Raw genomic sequence first — 17935 nt, 5'->3', positions numbered from 1 at the left:
GTTTAATTTAAGTGATTTTATCTTTTTCCCTCATAGCGCATAGTATAAAAATGTGATTTCCATTTGTTTTTAAAAGGTTTTACGTCGTTTGCTCCTGCTGCTGATATAATAACTAATTATTGTAATTTATAGCAATTTAGAAGTTAATATTTATTGATTTACCCATTTTAATTTGGTCCTCAAAAGGCTCAAAGTTTAGCTCTTAATTCAATGGCAGCTGCAGGGAAGAATTATTTAAGAGGAATACACATTTTAATATAAATTGTATTGTACACGTTTTTAAAAGAAATATCTGTTTGAAATGTTTAATTTAATTAATAATTTTGTTCTTTTTTTATTTACTAAAATCCTATTTAGTTTATGTTCACATCTTCTCATTCGTCTTCAGTTGGTAGTTGCGGTTCTTGATGATCTTTTGTTTTGTTTTTTTTTTTCATTTTGGGAACAATGTGCAAATTTTAATATTATAAACCATATTTAACATAAATAGTTATACTTTTTCCCCCCTTCTTACATACGTTTCTCATGTTCTCTTCTTATTTCTTTTGTTTTCATGTGTTGTGTTTGTTGTTGTTTTTCTTGGCCTTTGGCCAAAAATTTGTTTTAATCAAATGTTTTTAACAAATTTCAATAATATTTTAAAAATTAATTTATTAATTATAAACTTAAAGCAGCTTTTTATTACCAATTTGTTGTTGTTGTTTTTGTTGTGTGTGTAATTGTGTTTGTGGTTGGGAAATTGCAAACAAAATTTTCTTGAAGTTTCCATAAATGCTTTAAGATTTTGTATGAAAATTGTACAAAATTTGTTGCAAAAACAAGAAAAAAAAAAAAAAAAAAAACCTTAACGGGGACGCAGAGCGACCAATTGGAATTATTATTGACTTCTATATTGAGGAGTGGAACGAATTCTTCTGTTCAGTTTTGTTGTCTCCATAATGTTGTATATATATCTGCATATTTTACAAGTTTAACACAAAAGTCATTTAATCAAAGACAACAAAACAAAAAAAAAAAAAAAGATTACAACAAAAAAAAGGGCCTGATCAGAAGAATTCAGTTCAGTTTGGTGGTTTGATATTTCTTGGTTTTTTTTTTTTTTTAATTTTTTGTTTGTTTTTGTTTTTAGCTATCTGTCGATGATTTCTGTTGATGGCGTTTGTGTTGGAAGGATGCTTTGGGTTGTGTGTGTGTGTGTGTGTGTGTGTTTGGGTGTGTGTATGAAAAGGATGGTACACTGTTTGTAATTGGGCTGTTTAACCAATCATTAGTCCACAGCCGAGTCTAAAGTTATTCTTAACATGATTCATTCGTCCACTTAATAAAAACGAGAATGGCAATGGCTGTAGGCGTTTTTCCAGCACACCAGAAATGTGCCAATTTGAATCAATAGAGCCTGAAATGAAAGAATGCAGAGTTAAATAAATAAATAAGGATATTAAGTAAGGAAGTGAGGAAACTGAATTCATTAATTAAATCACTTCTCTACATTTTTGTTTGTTTAAGAACTAAGACAACTTTCTTTTAGCTATAAACCAATACATATATCTTTTAGCTATTTATATGTACATATGTATCTTCAATTTTACATATCATAATAATCAAATAAGTTTGACAGATGCCAAATTGACAAAGGATTTTGTAACATACACTAATGCATATTAAATCACTTATAAATCAATGAAAGATAGATAGATAGACTAAGAGTATTCATAAACGCCTTTTAGATTGGAATGACAATGCAAAAGTTAAGTAATTTTACAAACACTTACCTCTGAACACTAAATCAGCCTTGGGCAAATCAATCTGATAGGCGATTGTTGCCACCGATTCCTGCATACGCAGACTGGTCTCCACTTCGACGCCAATCTGCAATTGATCGCTAGCTTTTTGATAGTAGCACAAATGCAAGCCACTTTGGCCCAGAGTGCCTGACCAGGTTGAATCACCGGCCGCATAGCGACCCACAGCCGACACAATAGCTATCTGACGTCCCGGAACATTTGGCCCATATTGATAGGCCAATTCGGCGCCCAAAGCAACACGCTGTGTGACCGATTGCAGATATTGTCCAACAATGACACCCGAATTGGTAAATATACTGGGATTTCCTAGAGTTATGGAGGCGGTAAAATCATCGCCACGATAATCGGTGGTCAACTGTGAAGCGACCATCTTGGAATCCTGGATCTAATTAATCCAAAAGGAAAAACAGGTTAATAAAGTCCCATTTGGTTTGTTCTTGCGCATCTAAACTTACCTGCGAGGCAAATTTGCAGCGTAAACGGGGCGAAAACTGATGTATAACATTGGCATTCAAATTGCCAGATGGATCGATGTCACCCAATAGAACTGGGAAGGCTTCCGTAGGACTGTATTGTTTAGTACCCACATAGGTGGCACCAAAGCGATAGCCACTTGGGGCCGTCGTGCTCATATTGATTGTATGCGATACCTGAAAATGATTGCTCAAGCCCTTGTTTAACATAATTTTAGCGCCCTCAAAGGTAATAGCCTGGATATCTACAAAAAAAAAATAGGAGAAAGAGATAAAAGAGCAAAGAGAGTGAGTGAGATGGAGCAATTCAGTTCAGTTTGTCAGTTTTGAGTTTACTGATAATGCATAATCAAAGCCAAAAACACATACGCACACACGCACCTCACCATTGTGTGCGTGTGTGTGTGTGTATGTGTGTCCCCTGCCCTCCCTATCCCCTTTTAACGGTGGCCCACTCTTTCACAACACCCCACACATGCCCCTTGTAGGTTATGTCATCACCTCATAGTTTCGTTCTTTTTTTTGCAAATATTCTCTATGAAAATGTTGCATAGACTTACCTTTGCATTTCTTGTGCAACTCCTCAACAGTCCCGGGATTCTCCAGTGCGGCATCTTTGGAGGTAGTTTTGGCAGAGACTCCACTATTCTCGGCAGCAGCAGCACTGCGGCTACTCTGCTGTGGTTGCTCTGGGGCCGGCTCAGGCAGTCCGAGGCTGGCTGCCACACTGCTATTGAGACCTGGCCCAGTTCCAGATGAGGCCGCTAGCACATTACCCATTTTATTTGTTTTAGTTAAATATAATTTTATTTCTTTAAATCGAACAAATCTCTTTTATTTCGCTCAAATTTTAAAAAGTTGCACGCGCTACGGGTGCCCTATTGTGCCTAGCTGTGTGTATGTCTGTGTGTCAGCATATCTCTGTGTGCGTGAGAAAGAGCTAGAAAGAAAGTGTGGCCAGATTGTTTGCAGTGAAATTTATCGATACATATCGATGTAATTGACATTAACTTGACAGTTACATTTAAATATGTTTTCCAGGTTCCTATCTATGTCGGATACCTTGGGTATTGGGTATATATGGAATAGACTAGAGCCGATGGTCGGTTTATGACGAGAGCCATCAACCAAATAGATCCTAGGCCAACAATTAAAGGGATAAGATTATTTTACATGGTGTAAAAAAGCAAAAGATACTAATTTGTTTAGTAAGTATAATAAAATCTTTTATAAATATATTTTTATGTAGGTCTACAAGTCCCAAATATTTTATATAAAGACCGCTTGGGGAATTTATTACATTCTATATAATAATATATATAATTTACAAATAACATGCACAAATAAAAAACCAAATCTTTAAACTATACCTGATGACTTAAACTAATCCTATATAGATATAAATATATATTTAATATACCTACATTCACACAACACATATACATCCATACATAAATATTCTAGAAACAATTTAAAAGCTAATTTGTGACATTGTTGCATTGGGAATGCATTTGGGCATTGTCCTTGGATTGGATTGGATCATTCTACGTGGTCTTGGTGGCCTTTGCTGGCATTTGGGCTTTAGCGGCCTTTAGCTGCTCCAAATTAAATTGCTTGCGTATTTCGGTAGACACCTGCCGAATTACAGCATCAGTATTGGCCTTTAAATCACGCTCGAGTACATCAATATCGACATCTTTGCTCTCCAGTCGCATTTGCATATCCGAATAGAAGTCACAGAAGAGTACCGGCTCATCGGAGCCATTTGGTGTCCGTGTACTGCAGTATTGCCCACGACGATGTAGATCATCATTATTTGAGTGCTTTAAATCGAGAAAACGTCTAGCTCCCAATGGCAACTGCTGCTGGATTAATCGCTCATGATTCTGCGATATGTGATATTTGAGCTTTTTGAACTCCTTCACCTCGTTCTTCATATATTTAACGTAACTGTACATTTTGGATGTCTTCTTGGTAAGATTCTCCAGGCAACTGATAAAATTTCGCACCTGCTGGGTTCGTGGCAATGTACTTGGATCAAGACGTTCGGCCTCATCAAAATGCTGCAGCGACCGATTAAAATCATGCTTCATGGCCAGTGCCGATGCAAGGACCACATGATTCTCGGCCACAAGCGGAGCATGCTCTACGGCGGCTGTAAGCAATAGATCTGCATCCGCCAGACGACCCATGCGAAAAAGAATAGTGCCCAGTGAGAGCAGCGGAATGTCCCGAAACATTGGAGGCGCCAGCATAACTGCAATGCGAGCACATGGCAGAGCCTGTCGTGCGTTGCCACGCATACGCCAGTAATAGGAGCTCAGAGTATGAAATTTCCATGATCCCGGATGATGTTGCAATCCATCGGAGGCAAAGCGTCGCGTCAACTCCACCGTCGCTGTGCCTATATTATTGTCATGCTCACGCTCCACATACGCCGACTCAATGACATCTGGATGAAAACTCTCCAGGTGATCGTAGGTGGACGGACCCACTGGCAGCTCCTGGTACTTGGTGCATATGGGCTCTTCCTGGGATCGTTCTCTAATCTGGGCTTGATTCAGATCCTTTTGTCCTTCGGGCAAATTAATACGCTTTAGTTGATCCGGGGTGATCTTTAAATACGACATACGCTTCTCCAGCATATAGTAATCCATGGCACATTTGGCCTGTTCAGCCAGATCCTCTCCAAAGCGCATTGAGAAACGCAAATGTTCGACTATCTGCTCCCGTTTGCGCAGCAAATCCAAATAGGATCGCTCCACATATTCATTGTAGCGTATTTGCTCTAAGAAGGCCGCCAGATTCTGCGGCTCACGCATGTGGAAAGGGGAATCCAGCTTCTGCACGATTCGCTCGTCCTTGAGCACCCAATGGTTGCTGGCCGAGCATGTCATTAGGGCGAAGGCGACTACAAGGTACTGACAGAGCCGCATATTGCCCGGACCAGGCTGCTTTTCAGTTAAGATACCGCAGATTTCATTCAAAATATTAGCAACAATTTTTGGTAAATAAAAGCCGATCCGTGGTTGCCAGATGTCGGGTCGGGGAATTTAATTTTCCATTTGGCAACACCATCAATTTTAAAACTAACAAATTTATCGATAACCAAATCGGCAACATTTGGTCAAGATTTAAATTCAATTATTAAAATATTTTTTGTGGATTTTTATTCCAGCTGCAAGCTGCTTACACATAGTTTGTGGTCATAAAATGAACAAGTTGCCATATGAAATAATCCATCGGATAGTTTTGGTGACCAATCCGCACCGTAACATATGCTCTCATGCTCCTCATAAGTGCCCAGCAAAGTCAAATTTGTTTCCTTTAATCCAACCAAACTGAAATTCTTGTACATGCATGCCGTAAGGATAAGATCGTCGCGCTCAGGATGAGGTTTTAAGCGCCAAACACCACCCTCTACATTCAGTTCGGCTAAAGACTGTTTCATTTGCCGTGTATCAAACAGGCGCACTTGCTCATCATAGCTGCCGGTGATAAGATTATGTTCCAGCCGCGGATGACTCAGTAGACAGGTTACACCTGCCATATGAGCCTTGTTTGTCCATGCCAGTTGCTCGGTCCTTAAGTCATACGCCCGCAGGAGACCATCATCGCCACCACTGAACACACGATGTGGTGTCCAACGATCAAATGCACACGTCCAAGCCTCAAACTCATGAGCATGCCAGGAACGTACTTTAGATAGGTTATCACCCGTCTGGATGTAAGACAGCAGATTCAGATTACCCCGAGAATCGGAAACAATAAGCTGAATACCATTTTCCTGACGTTGCCAGTCCAAGGCCAAGGCTAATGGAGGAGTCTCCGATTCACTTTCCTCTATATTAAGACACGTGCGTCTCTGCAGTTCTTCCGCCTCTTCATTTAATTCATAGATTTCCAACTGACCGATGGCATTAACTGTGGCCAAAAGAGGTCCACTCTCTGTATTGCATTGGGTTGGCAACCATTTCATGTCCAGAATAGCTGCCGTCTCCAGAGTCTGCAACTTCTCTAACTCACAGTCGGCAATAGCACTAAATTTATATAGATAAATGCGACCCTTTCGGCGTTTCGTAGCTTCATCTTCATCCGACACCTCCTCTGCCTGGACCAGCTGATATGTACCACAGACAAAATAATCCAATCCTGGACACCATTCCACCGAATCAGCCGAGTACTCCGTATCCACGCTGTGCAATGTTCTAAACTTGGCCATTTTTCAGAGTTGCCACTCAGTCACAAAGTGGCCCCAAAAATCGTTTTCTTTTTTTGTCTGTTGCTTAATCGAATTTGAATTCAATTTAAATCGAAATTTGAATTTACAAATTAAATGCAATCACATTTGATATTTTCTTATAAGATTTATTTGTTGCTTTTGTTTTGCTACTTTTAAAAAATTAATCATTAATACATGTAATTCTACTTAGTGCTCTGTTTATGCTCTACAATATTCTTGATTAGCTTTAGTTTTTAGTTTAGGTTAAGGTTGTTGATCTCTTCTTAATACATTGCACACCGTGTGTTTATCGTTATCCACTCAAATAAATGTTAGCTGCTCACTCAGAAAACTAATTCGTAATTTTATGGAGGGGTGGTACAGAAGTAGGAGTAGTATGTGTGTGTCTGTGTGTGTGTGGGGGAGGATGTTAGCGCCACGCCTTTGCCTCTGTTATCATATATCACTAACCAGAGATCTGCAGCATGGGCATCCAATTATTGCACTTACACTAAGTTATTTCTTGTTGAACAGCACATAATAATTACATAAAATAAAAAAAACTACAAATCAGATGAAAAAAAAAACCCATTTAAAAAATAAGCTCAATAAAAGCCTAGCCTATTACAAAAAGATGCTTGATTAAGACATCTTCTGCTGGTGTAGATGGGAGGGGGTGAGGAGAGACATAATTGAAACGAAAAAGGAATGAGGAATTAGGGGAATATTCTGTACAAAACTTCACTAACACACAAAATCTTTCTCTTACATATATAAATCGTATCAAAAAAATAAAACAAAGTAAAATTTGCATATGCTATTTATCGGTATACCGATTTGTATATATATATAGTTATATAAAATTATATATATATATATATATATATATGTATGTATATATATACACTTGCAGTTCGCCGATCCCTTAAATAAGTTTTACCAATTACCTTTGCGCTTGGTATTGAGGTTGAGGTTGAGGCTGATGGGTAGGGGGAAGAGGAGTTTATATCTATATCTATAATGCTTCAACATTTAGTCAGATAGGTCGAAAACTAAAAATAAAGTCGACAAACAGACAGACGGATAGACAAATATAGCATATATACTTTACATTGTGCGTTAAAGAGTCCGATTCCCCCATCATACCCATCTCTAAAGTATAAATCATCATGCTGCAAGGGTATTGAAACGTAGGATTAGTTATAACTACATCTTTGCCATGATAATATATATATCCTATACATTGCCCTTTACTCTGCTGTCTTCTATTTGTATAATATGTGGGAATCTATTAACTGGATGCCCATGGAGCAGGCGGTAGGCGGGGGCTAGCGAATTATTGTTGGCCGGCTGTGACGCCTTCTCGATTCTCATTTGGTCTTCATCACAATGATTGGCTCGAGTATCTTAAGCATATCATTATTTTCGGGAGCACCGGTTGCATTGCCGCCACCAGAACCAGGTGGAGCTCCTGCTGCCGTTGAGGTGGTCGTGTGAAGTTGTTTGCCATAGCCCTGCTGCTGCTGCTGTTGTTGCTGTTGCTGCTGATGATGCTGACTGAGGGATATCAAACGATGCTGCTGATTGAGCACAATGGCCTCATGATGGGGCTGCTGGATGCCACCGGTGATCTGCTGCAACTCATGCTGTTGCAAATGCAACGCAGACAATTGCTGATCGTTGGAACCATCGCCATCCAGTTGAGAGTCCGTTTTCACGGACACTGTGACAAAGCTATCACCGCCGGCATCGTTCTCATACAATTGCTCCGGACTGGGCTCCTCCTCCGTTTTGGCACGGAATTCGGCGCTGGCCGTACTACTTGTACTGCGCGGCGTATGACTACGCATGCGCCGCAGTCGAGCGTATTCCGCTTGTTTTGATAATCGCTCCTTGCGCTCATCATTATTCTCGGTAGCTCGGATCTGGGCACGTTTCAGTCGCGCTCGTTCACTTAATTTTTGCAGTCGTATTGCTCGCTGCTCGGGCGATTCATTCGCTCGAACGGCACGCTGATGGGCGGCCATCTTGTCCAGCCGTATACGTTTCTCCTCCTCCGTTTCGTATTTGTTGACGCCAGTGCGTCGCGGCGTGGACGGGTTCGAACCGCCGCCAATGTCGGCACCCGTTGTGGAATGTACATGTATGTGCCCATCGTCCAGTTCCTGTGCATGAATACGTCCACGCCGCTGTGTACCGCCGCCCAGCTGTGGACCGGATAGCATTTGATTTAACTCCTGTTCGAGTAATGTATTGGCCTTCAGATGATCCTCGTGCTGTACAACGCTTATTTTCCGGGGCCTGCCCCGACCCGCTGAAACGGTATGGACAATTTGCTCCTGTTGCGGTTGCACCAGGCCGCTGACCGTTAACGTGGGATTTGTAGCTGCCGCCGTCAGGATATTATATTGGCCGGTGGTGGTTGCTCCTCCCGCTGTTGTCGGACTATTGCCACCACTGGCATTCGTAAAGTGCACCGGGGTAAATGGCGGCGGTACAACATTCGGCCCGATGCCAATTTGGAAGCCATTATGATACATGGGATAATAAGTGGCCGTACCGGTGGTGACGGCTCCTCCTGCGCCACCTCCACCGCCGGTCACCACACTCGCTGATGTTGTGGTGCCGCCCACTGTACTTGTTGTATTCGCCGGAAATGTGGCCAAATAGGAGGGAAACTGATTGTACAATGGTGCGGCGTGTCCGGTTGTTGTTTTGAGTACTTTCTGCTGATGCTGCTGCTGCTGTTGGTCGCCACAAGCCCCGGCGGCGGCTGACACAATGACCTTGGCCTCATTTTGGGTGAGACTAACAGACCCGCTGTTGTCATTTGCTGACGTTGTCGCCGTTGTTGAGGTCTCACTGTTGCCATTTCCTCCTCCCGACTGCAACAACAACAACCCAGGTCACGACGAGCAAAAGTGCAAGTGGAAAGAGAGATAGAGAGAGAGAGAGAGGGAGAGAGAGAGAAAGAGGTAAAGAGAGAAAATTTAAGGTTAAGTCAGATTTTTTTCGTTTTTTTTTTTTTTTTTTAGATAATGATGAATCTGATCTGATGGGAACTATGTAAATTGTTTTGATCTGATTATTTTTAATGGAATACCGAACACCGAAAATTGAATTTCAAGCCACTTGGAGACAACAAATCTGCGAGCATACACAATTCTGCGTTAGATTTTTTTTGTTTTTTTCTTCTTTTTTTTATCAATTTTTAATTCGAATTTTGGTTTACAAAAATTGCATTTTTCTTTAATTACATGACTACATTGGGGGATTTTGGTTTTCTCTATGTCTAAATTGTTAAGTTAATTTTAAGTTAAAACTTTAAATCTGTCATGTTTTTTTTTTTATGACATTAAAGCCGCATATCTTCGCTCAGATTGATAATAATATATATATATATATATGTATATATATATATATATATAAAGTTATATGTAATATATGTATATATTGCCTCAATTCTCATAAAACGCATATATGCACATACATTGTGGGAATGGGCCTTAATCTCTGAATAAGTCATTATATATATATATATATCCGCATATAAATAAGTTAACACGACGTCGACGCTTTCTTTTGTGCATATTCTTATTTTGGTCTTCCAAGGGAATCAAAAACAAAATTTACAAAAAAAAAAGGGAGAAAAAAAAAAAACACAAAAACAAATGAAGAACAAAATAATGGGTGGCGCAAGGGGGTTAAAGAATTCAAACTAGAAACCTAATTATTAATTTAATTTTTGTGCGTTTTATTAATTATTTTTTTTTAAGCATTTACATCGATTTCCTGCTGTTTCTATATATACTATTAGATAAATTTTCTATACAATCTACAAAAAAAAAAAAAAAAAAATGAAATAAAATAAATCTTAAGTGCAACCAAGGCTGGCTGAGAGATATGTTTTATGGCTCCGGAGCCGAGAAAATTTTAGAAATTTTTTTGAAATATTAAAAAAGCCTACTTCAAATGTGATTCTACAAGCTCCGATTGCCCCTCCCCAAGTCCGACCCTAAATGAAGCACTTTAAATTAAACTAATAATAGACGAAACTTTCCTTGAAGACTAGATCAACTTATATATACTATAAAGAATATAGCTGCTATATATATATTTATAAGAGTATATATATTTTACTTTTAAAGGGTTTAAAAACTAACTTCATCTAACCAATTGCATTGTTAAAAAATATTAAAAAAACCATCTTTGTTCTCAGAATATGACTTTGTTTTTTAACTGAAAACATCCTTTATCTGGAGTGGCGGATCCTGAAACTATTGATATCGCGAATTGCGATATCGAATAACGATTTCCCTCCCACCAATTATTATCATCAAGATTCGCCACTTTGTTTCTGCCTGTTAATATGATTGTTTGTTGCTAAAAATCATTTGATTTATTTAAAAAAAAAACCGATGTAAAGCTTAATGAAAATCAAAAACAAAATAAACAGAGAATTGACCTTTCTGTGCTACTTTTTGGCATATAATAGGTAATAGTAGGGGGAGGAGGAGGACGAGGAGTAGGAGTAGGAGGAAGAGTAATGTGTTTCCGATCCATAAATCGTGACACATACTTCCTAAATATTACGTACTATTTAAAGGTAGGCACACACGACTCGTTTTGTTCTGGGTCTCTGTCTCTGTCCCTCCCTCACTCCCTCTCTCTCTGTCTCCTCTCTCTTTTTCTGTGTCTCTGTCTCGGGGGGATTTTCTTTTTGGTGTTCTTGATTTCATTTCATTTTGATTCTTAGATTTTTCTTATTTATTTTTTGTTTTTTTTTTTCTTTTCTTATGTGGTGGATGCTTTGATACGTTGCATTTCGATTTCGGTTTCGGTATCGGTTGATAATGCCTTTTGTTTTGTTTACGGTTGCTGTGGCTGTTGCTCTGGCTGGATACGCACCTGAAGGTCCTGCTTCTTGGCGGCGTATTTGTGCTGATGATACAATTCCAATGGACTAGTGATACTAAAATGCGGTACATGAGCCGCCTGTAGTAATTTCGTTGTCGCCTTGCCCACCACAGTGGGCTCCGTTGTATCGCCGCCATAGATTTGTTGTACGAAAATGCTGCCTGGTTCACCTGTCGCTGCATCTAAAACGGCCACCTGTTGCTGCTGTTGTTGTTGGGTCTGATAGCGCTGCTGTTGCTGGAGTTGTTGCATTTGTTGCTGCTGCTGATGTTGCGTCTGTGTTTGCGGCTCCTGTTTTAATTGCATGGGAGGCGGACGTGTTAGAAACATATTTTGACCCATATACTCGACACCCGTTAGGGCTTGATGCTGCTGATAGGCAGCTGCTGCCGCTGCCGCCGCCGCTGCTGCTGCTGCTGTCGTCGTGGTATCATTGCTGCTGCCACCTGTTGGCGGAGTTGGCGGCGTCGCCTGATTGTGATTTAGTGCTGTCTGATTTAAATTAATTATTGTTGAATTATGCTCATTATTACAATTGCTCGCCGTTGCAGCAGCAGCAGCAGCGGCGGCAGCAGCAGCAGCGGCCACGGCCAATACCTGCTGCTGTGCCGTAGTGGTTGCTGCTGCTGATGACGTTGATGCAGATGCATTTACGGTTGTTATGCCCGTGCCACTGCCATGACCTTTCATGACCTTTTTCTTTTCTCTGACCTTTTTGGCATAGTCGTTTAGCTTTCTCAGCCGATCCTTACGCTCCTCCACAGATTCGTTGGCAATCCTCTGTCTCGCCCGGGCTGCCATCTCGGCCAGACGGACTTTACGCTGATCGGTCGTTTCGCTGGCCCGATACATGCGCATACGCTCGGCCAGTTTGGCCAAACGTTTGGCCCTCTGATCCGGTGATTCCATCGCTCGTCGCAGCCGTTGACGTGCCGCATTCCGAACCAGACGCATGGCTCGTTCGATATCAGATTCGTTTTGTCGTCGCTGGCGGTTTGCTTCAGCGTTGCGTACCAAACGCTTTCGGTACTCATCCTCGCTCTCACGTTGTCGTCGCTCGCGCATCCTTTCAGCATTTCTGGCCAGACGGCGTATCCGTGCCTCGGGACTTTCGTTCCACCGTTGCTGATGTGTTATTGATATGGAGGCGGCTGAACTGGCACTAACACTTGATGTAGGACCCAAGGGTGTTGGTGGTGGTTGTTGTTTCAATGATAATTGTAATTGTTGCTGCTGCTGTTGTTGTTGTTGCGCGGCCGTTGTTGTTGCCGCTGTTGTTGTATAGGCAAGTTGCAATTGTGAATTTTGAAATTGCAGTTGATCCTGTTGCTGTTGCTGGAGGTGATAATGTTGGTGCTGCTGTTGATGATGATGTTGTGGCTGTTGTTGTTGTTGCTGCTGTTGTTGTAATTGAAGCTGTTGCTGATGATGCGTCGACAAAGGTACCAACAGCGCTGAGGGATGCTCGATAAGTAAACGGGCATTGGGTCCATTGATGGCCAGGACATGAGTGGCGTACTGCTGTTGCTGATGGTGGTCAAGTGTCGGCTCTATTTTTATCCCATTGGGATCTGGTTCCATTATTTGGCCAGGGCCTGAACAACAATCAAAGTTGTCGTCGTCTTATTTTCGTTTCAGTTGTAATAATTGCAGTTTGCAGTTTGGCGCCGCATTAAAGTAAGAGAAAGAAAAAAAACAATCGAAGAAAAACCAATTTATTTTGGCGGATTACTTTTTTTTGCTCTTCTCTTCTGCTCCCGGATTCCCGTTTTCTTTTCTTTTTTTTTTTTACTTTTGGCGTGTTTGTTTTGTTTCCGTTTCTCAAGAGTTTTTTTAGTGTATTAGTTATATAAAGAAATGTGTGTGCCTGCTGCTGCTGCTGCCTGCTTCTGGTATATTTTTGTGCCCGCGTTTTTAACAACTTTTTCGCGCTCTTGCTCTCTCTCTCTCGCTCTATCTTTGTCGTTTGCACCCTGCTCTTTTTGCCTTTTGCCTAGTTCTGTCTCGCTCAGCCGCTTTAGCCTTTAGCCAGTTGTTGATTGGTCTTCTTTTTGCCTTTTTGTTTTGCGCATTTGCTTTGCTTTTGCTTTCGCTGCTGCTGCTGCTGCTGCTCCTCCGCTTGTCAATCAATTTACAATAAGTTTCTAAATGCTGCTACTGCTGCGACCCGCCACCGCGCCACCATCGCATTCTTCTTCGTCTCCTTAGATGCCCTCTCTCTCGCACTCATCCACACGGCTGCTGCTGCTGGTGCTGCATATGCAAATGTTTCATTCCAGTCGAACGATTCTTTTTGGATACTATTATTATTAAAATTTGAAAACTCCTATTGGTCACATTATCTCTCACACAATTCAAAGTGTTTTTTTCGCTTTTATTGCACTTTTTGTTATTTTCTTCTTTTCTCTTTTTGTTCGTTCATTGAGATGAATATTTTTTATATTTTTTTTGTAGCCAGAGCGTGCCGTTTGCGCTGCTTCTTCTTGTTCTTGTTCTTCTTCGTGTTCGATAGCAATGACAATTGGCGCCCCGCGCGCCTTTACTTTCCAATGAAGCAATCTTCCAGTTAGTTTCCAATCGATTTTTCACATAATTTGCATGTACATACACACACACACAGCGACATACACTCGCGCATAGACTTTGTTAAATTATAATATTATTTTTACATTTGTCTTTTGGATTTACATCAAATTCAATATATGTAATTATGCGTTTTTAACCAAATTTTCCACGCTTCCACTTTCCAATCAACACCAGAAAAATGGCTAGCCTATCGTTCGCTCTTTCTTTCTCTCTCTCCCTTCCACTCCGTTCAACTATCTCTGTTGCTCATTTCAAAGAAGAAGCAGTAGAGACAGATTGTTCTCTTTCCGGCATATTTTATCAAATTTGTGTAGATTTTCCTTTTTATGTCCTCGCTTAATAGGCATTATATGCATATTGCAACCAATTCTTCAAATTGTATTCACAATTTACTTATTTTATTTCAATTAAAACTTAAAAAACGATTAAAAATTTCCGGCAAATGCCTGATGGCGCCCGCACAACAACACACATTAAAAAAATAAATACAAATGCCGCCGTGCGTGTGCGTGTGTATGTGTGTGTATGTATTTGGCTTCCAGTCCAGTCTGGCAGCAAATGCAAACACAAGAATTATCGATAGCTGGATAATAGTTTAGCAGGCGCGGCATTTATGAAAAAAAATGTACATTTCAAATATATGTCTCGAGTTTGCAGTTGAAAAATAGAATTTAATTTATAATAGCCCTGTAATATAAAAAAAAATACATAAAGCCTGCAATTACTCACTTGTTCCTCTATTCATCTTATCGATAAATCGATAAGATTTTTCGTATGGGCGCCAGAAATTCAAAAAAGAAAGTAAAAAATTTAAAAATTGTGAATGCAACTTTATTACACTTTCATTTTATTTTTGTTGGTTTTTGTGTCTTCTTTTTGTTTGTGTTTGGGGTTTTTAATGATTTGTGTTTTATTTTTTTTGTTTTAGTATACATTAAATAAACAATTGATAAAAGGAGTTAAGTATACAAAAGAATTAATAGAATATTACAAGAAACAAAATCAAAGAAAACAATTTAAAATTTCGACTAGAACTTAAGTTTTATTTTTACCTTTCGTAATGTATATATATATATATATATATATATATATATATATGTATATATATTTATATATATATAATTTTTCTCTGAGGACTTGGGTGTGGATTATGATGTGTGTGTACACACATATCCTTGTACCACACACTGAGGCTTATGCATGTATGGATGTACGTCTATATACATGCATGTGTGCTCACATATGGGGGTTGATTAAGGATTAGGGTGCCTCGAGAACTTTTGCAAAATATTGAACAGAATGAAAATAAAGTTAAAAAAGAACAAAAGGTCACATGGAAACGAATTCGAGCTTAAATTGAGAATCGGGGCGGGGCAGGGTGGGGTTAAGGATCTGTTTTGGGATCCAATTGTTATCGAATCTATTAAAAGCAATTCTATATGCATTTATGTACAGTGAGGCACCCTAGCATGTAAGCACACACACACAAACACACATAGTGTTTAGAGTCATATGTGTGTGCGTGTGTGTATGTGTGTGTATGGAGTGGTGTGGAGTTGGGTGATTGGGGGTAGCTTGGGGATGAATTCTTTTTTTTTTGTTTTCATTACTTCTTGCGGGGAGAGGGATGCGTGCATACGTTTACACTTGACTACGATGTGTGAGTGTGTGTGTGTGAGTGTGTGTATACATATGTAACTATGCGTATATATAAATGTATATATATATATATACATATACTATATATCGTACGAATATAATGCATGCATTATAAAAATACTTTACTTTATGTTGCTTTTTTTTTTTGTTTTCTGTTTTTTTTTTTTCACTTTTCTCTTATTAAGTGTTAACTTAAAAAAAATTACCAGGGCCCTAACAGCTAAAAGTGCCTCCAAGTGACTCCTGAAACTTTCCCTTGGGTTTTTGTTACTCTTCTCAAATATAATTATTTATAGACACCGCTCTCCCATGTAAATTGTGGAGCCTGGAGCCAGCTCCAAGCCGATTCCTCTCCTCCTTCTATTGCTCCTATTTGCTCCACCATTTTTGTGTGTGTTTCTTTTTTGTATTTGTTTTCCCATCTTTTGTTTGATCCATTCTCATTCGTCTCATGGTCACAGGCGTGTTCAGTATCCCTTGAGCCTATCTGCTAATGGCGGTTTGATCACCTTTGGTGCACTTGCCCGGGATACACGCATACGTTCAGCCGCCTTGGCCAAACGCTTTTTACGCTCATCATTCGATTCACTTGCTCGTCGCAGTCGCTGGCGTGCCGCATTCTTCATCAGTCTTAGGGTTCTTTGTACATCCGTTTCGTTCTGGCGGCGGATGCGATTCGCCTCAGCATTTTTGGCCAGACGCACCCGATACTCCGCCTCCGATTCCTTGGACCGTTTATCCCGCATTCGTGCCGCGTTCCGCTCCAAGCGTCGTTCGCGTGCCTCGACAGATTCGTTACTACGTCTCCGTGCCGCCTTTTGAGCTCTCGACGATTGCGATGAATGCGCCGAATGATGATGGATACCGCTGACACCGCTTCCACCGACAACGACAACGCCAGTTGATAAATGATGATGCAGGGGATGCGGCGCCTGTTGATGCTGTCCGCCAGAATTGCTGCTATCCTGCGGATGACCCTGCTGCTGCTGTTGTTGCTGGTGTGGATTCGCTTGTTGTTGTTGCTGCTGCTGTTGAAACGTTTGTTCCAAATTCAATACGGCCGCAACTGTGGCACTATTTGCTGCTCCTGCTGCTGCTGCTGCTGCCGCTGCACTACCACTCCCACTGCCAGCTGATGCGGCTGCCGCTGCAGCTGCTGCTGTTGCCCCGGCGGCAGCAACTGTCGTATAATTATTATATTCTATAAGACCCCGATTACTGGGATACAAATGGTGCATGGGACTGTCATAGCTGAGGTATTCTGGCTTGATGAAAAATGGATCGCGTGCGGTTAGTGGCGCCGTTGGCGAATTGAGGAAATACAAACGGCTATGATGATCTGTGGTTATGCTCCCTCCGCCTCCCACACCCGCGGACATCGAGGGGTTTGTGCGCTGAGTCGCGACTATTAGTTGCTTGGGTTTTTCGATGTCCTTGGCTATGTCGATGGCGGGCTCTAACTTCTTGGTTGGATTGCTTTTTCTCTTAATCCTTACTTTGCCGTGATAATTTGCGTGATTTCCAGATTAAATTTTGTTAGTTTTTTCGTTTATTTTCTTGTTTTTTTTTTTTTTTGGTCTGCACGGCAATTAACTGGTCAAAAATAAGCAGCGAGTAAACAACAAAAGCGACATAACTAATCAATATGGAAAAAAACTTCCATATTCTGATTGGAAGTTCACTTTACTTCCATTGCTGCCATTCACATGGAAGTCTTGTATTGGCGCTCAACGCGAGCGCAGACTCACACTCATACAGATATACACCCATACTACGTGGTTGGCAAGTTCATTGATGAGGGGGCCAGCCGTTACCAAGGGGGCATCATTTCCAATGAAAAAAAAGCTTTCCAATTGTGGAGCCGGCATGGTTGCATTTCAAAAAGTAATCGATTAAAAAAATACGAAAAAAAGGTTGATTGCTTATTTGTTATTGTTTCCAAATTAATATTATTTTACAATAGCAATCTTCTCGGGGATGTAAAATAATTAATAAAATGTTAACTGGCAAAACCTGAATGAAAAAACACATTTGCACTAATCTGAATCTAATATTTTCTGTCATATCAATATTAGGTACTTCTGCTACGCATAAAGATATACAAAAGTTACAAAGATTAGATTTATTTTGTTTATCTTGTTTTAATTTTTATATAATTCAAAAAAGTTAGCTTTTAAATCCGTTAAACGTTATCGATTAATTTAGAGCTGTTAACATTTATCCAATGATCAACTGTTAATTAACATTATCCATATAGAGAGGGCAAAAAAATT

At 40.3% G+C, this 17935-nt stretch overlaps 5 protein-coding genes across 6 annotated transcripts; all 5 read right to left on the bottom strand.

Moving 5' to 3' along the window:
- Nucleotides 1-631: 631 nt before the first annotated feature.
- On the bottom strand, nt 632-3193 carry Tom40 (Translocase of outer membrane 40). The gene is made up of 4 exons (XM_068303291.1): nt 2839-3193; nt 2261-2523; nt 1773-2190; nt 632-1396 (listed from the first exon to the last, which is right to left on the bottom strand). The coding sequence occupies exons 1-4, from the start codon at nt 3056-3058 to the stop codon at nt 1257-1259; spliced, it is 1041 nt and encodes a 346-aa protein (XP_068159392.1). The 5' UTR covers nt 3059-3193; the 3' UTR covers nt 632-1256.
- Nucleotides 3194-3545: 352 nt separating this feature from the next.
- Nucleotides 3546-5324, bottom strand: LOC137587313 (tetratricopeptide repeat protein 17). The gene has a single exon (XM_068303656.1). It carries the CDS (start codon nt 5212-5214, stop codon nt 3823-3825), a length of 1392 nt encoding a protein of 463 aa, XP_068159757.1. The 5' UTR covers nt 5215-5324; the 3' UTR covers nt 3546-3822.
- A 107-nt stretch (nt 5325-5431) lies between these two features.
- Nucleotides 5432-6520, bottom strand: LOC137587314 (diphthine methyltransferase). Its single transcript, XM_068303657.1, has one exon. It carries the CDS (start codon nt 6498-6500, stop codon nt 5448-5450), a length of 1053 nt encoding a protein of 350 aa, XP_068159758.1. The 5' UTR covers nt 6501-6520; the 3' UTR covers nt 5432-5447.
- Nucleotides 6521-6625: 105 nt separating this feature from the next.
- LOC137587312 (homeobox protein prospero) lies at nt 6626-14490 on the bottom strand. 2 transcript variants are annotated; one of them, XM_068303654.1, is made up of 3 exons: nt 12129-14490; nt 11409-11909; nt 6626-9385 (listed from the first exon to the last, which is right to left on the bottom strand). In XM_068303654.1, exons 1-3 carry the CDS (start codon nt 12996-12998, stop codon nt 7871-7873), a joined length of 2886 nt encoding a protein of 961 aa, XP_068159755.1. In that variant the 5' UTR covers nt 12999-14490; the 3' UTR covers nt 6626-7870. The 2 variants fall into 2 exon arrangements, with proteins under 2 accessions (XP_068159755.1, XP_068159756.1); XM_068303655.1 differs by having other exon boundaries at nt 11409-11708; nt 12015-14489.
- Nucleotides 14491-14812: 322 nt separating this feature from the next.
- On the bottom strand, nt 14813-17314 carry LOC137587027 (zinc finger protein 821). Its single transcript, XM_068303265.1, has one exon. It carries the CDS (start codon nt 17039-17041, stop codon nt 16130-16132), a length of 912 nt encoding a protein of 303 aa, XP_068159366.1. The 5' UTR covers nt 17042-17314; the 3' UTR covers nt 14813-16129.
- Nucleotides 17315-17935: the final 621 nt, after the last annotated feature.

The sequence above is a fragment of the Drosophila tropicalis genome, unplaced genomic scaffold (genome assembly GCF_018151085.1).
Source record: "Drosophila tropicalis isolate 14030-0801.00 unplaced genomic scaffold, ASM1815108v1 contig_158, whole genome shotgun sequence".
Classification (NCBI taxonomy): Eukaryota; Metazoa; Arthropoda; class Insecta; order Diptera; family Drosophilidae; genus Drosophila; species Drosophila tropicalis.
This window is presented reverse-complemented; position numbering and strand designations above follow the sequence as displayed.

Coding starts and splice junctions, on each gene's coding strand:
- Tom40 (XM_068303291.1), bottom strand. CDS start 3,058: ATGGGTAATGTGCTAGCGGCCTCATCTGGAACTGGGCCAGGTCTCAAT. Junction 2,524..2,838: donor GTTGCACAAGAAATGCAAAG/GTAAGTCTATGC, acceptor TTTTTTTTGTAG/ATATCCAGGCTATTACCTTT. Junction 1,397..1,772: donor GGCTGATTTAGTGTTCAGAG/GTAAGTGTTTGT, acceptor CTTTCATTTCAG/GCTCTATTGATTCAAATTGG.
- LOC137587313 (XM_068303656.1), bottom strand. CDS start 5,214: ATGCGGCTCTGTCAGTACCTTGTAGTCGCCTTCGCCCTAATGACATGC.
- LOC137587314 (XM_068303657.1), bottom strand. CDS start 6,500: ATGGCCAAGTTTAGAACATTGCACAGCGTGGATACGGAGTACTCGGCT.
- LOC137587312 (XM_068303654.1), bottom strand. CDS start 12,998: ATGGAACCAGATCCCAATGGGATAAAAATAGAGCCGACACTTGACCAC. Junction 11,910..12,128: donor TAAACGACTATGCCAAAAAG/GTCAGAGAAAAG, acceptor AATTTAAATCAG/ACAGCACTAAATCACAATCA. Junction 9,386..11,408: donor CCAAGAAGCAGGACCTTCAG/GTGCGTATCCAG, acceptor TTGTTGTTGCAG/TCGGGAGGAGGAAATGGCAA.
- LOC137587027 (XM_068303265.1), bottom strand. CDS start 17,041: ATGTCCGCGGGTGTGGGAGGCGGAGGGAGCATAACCACAGATCATCAT.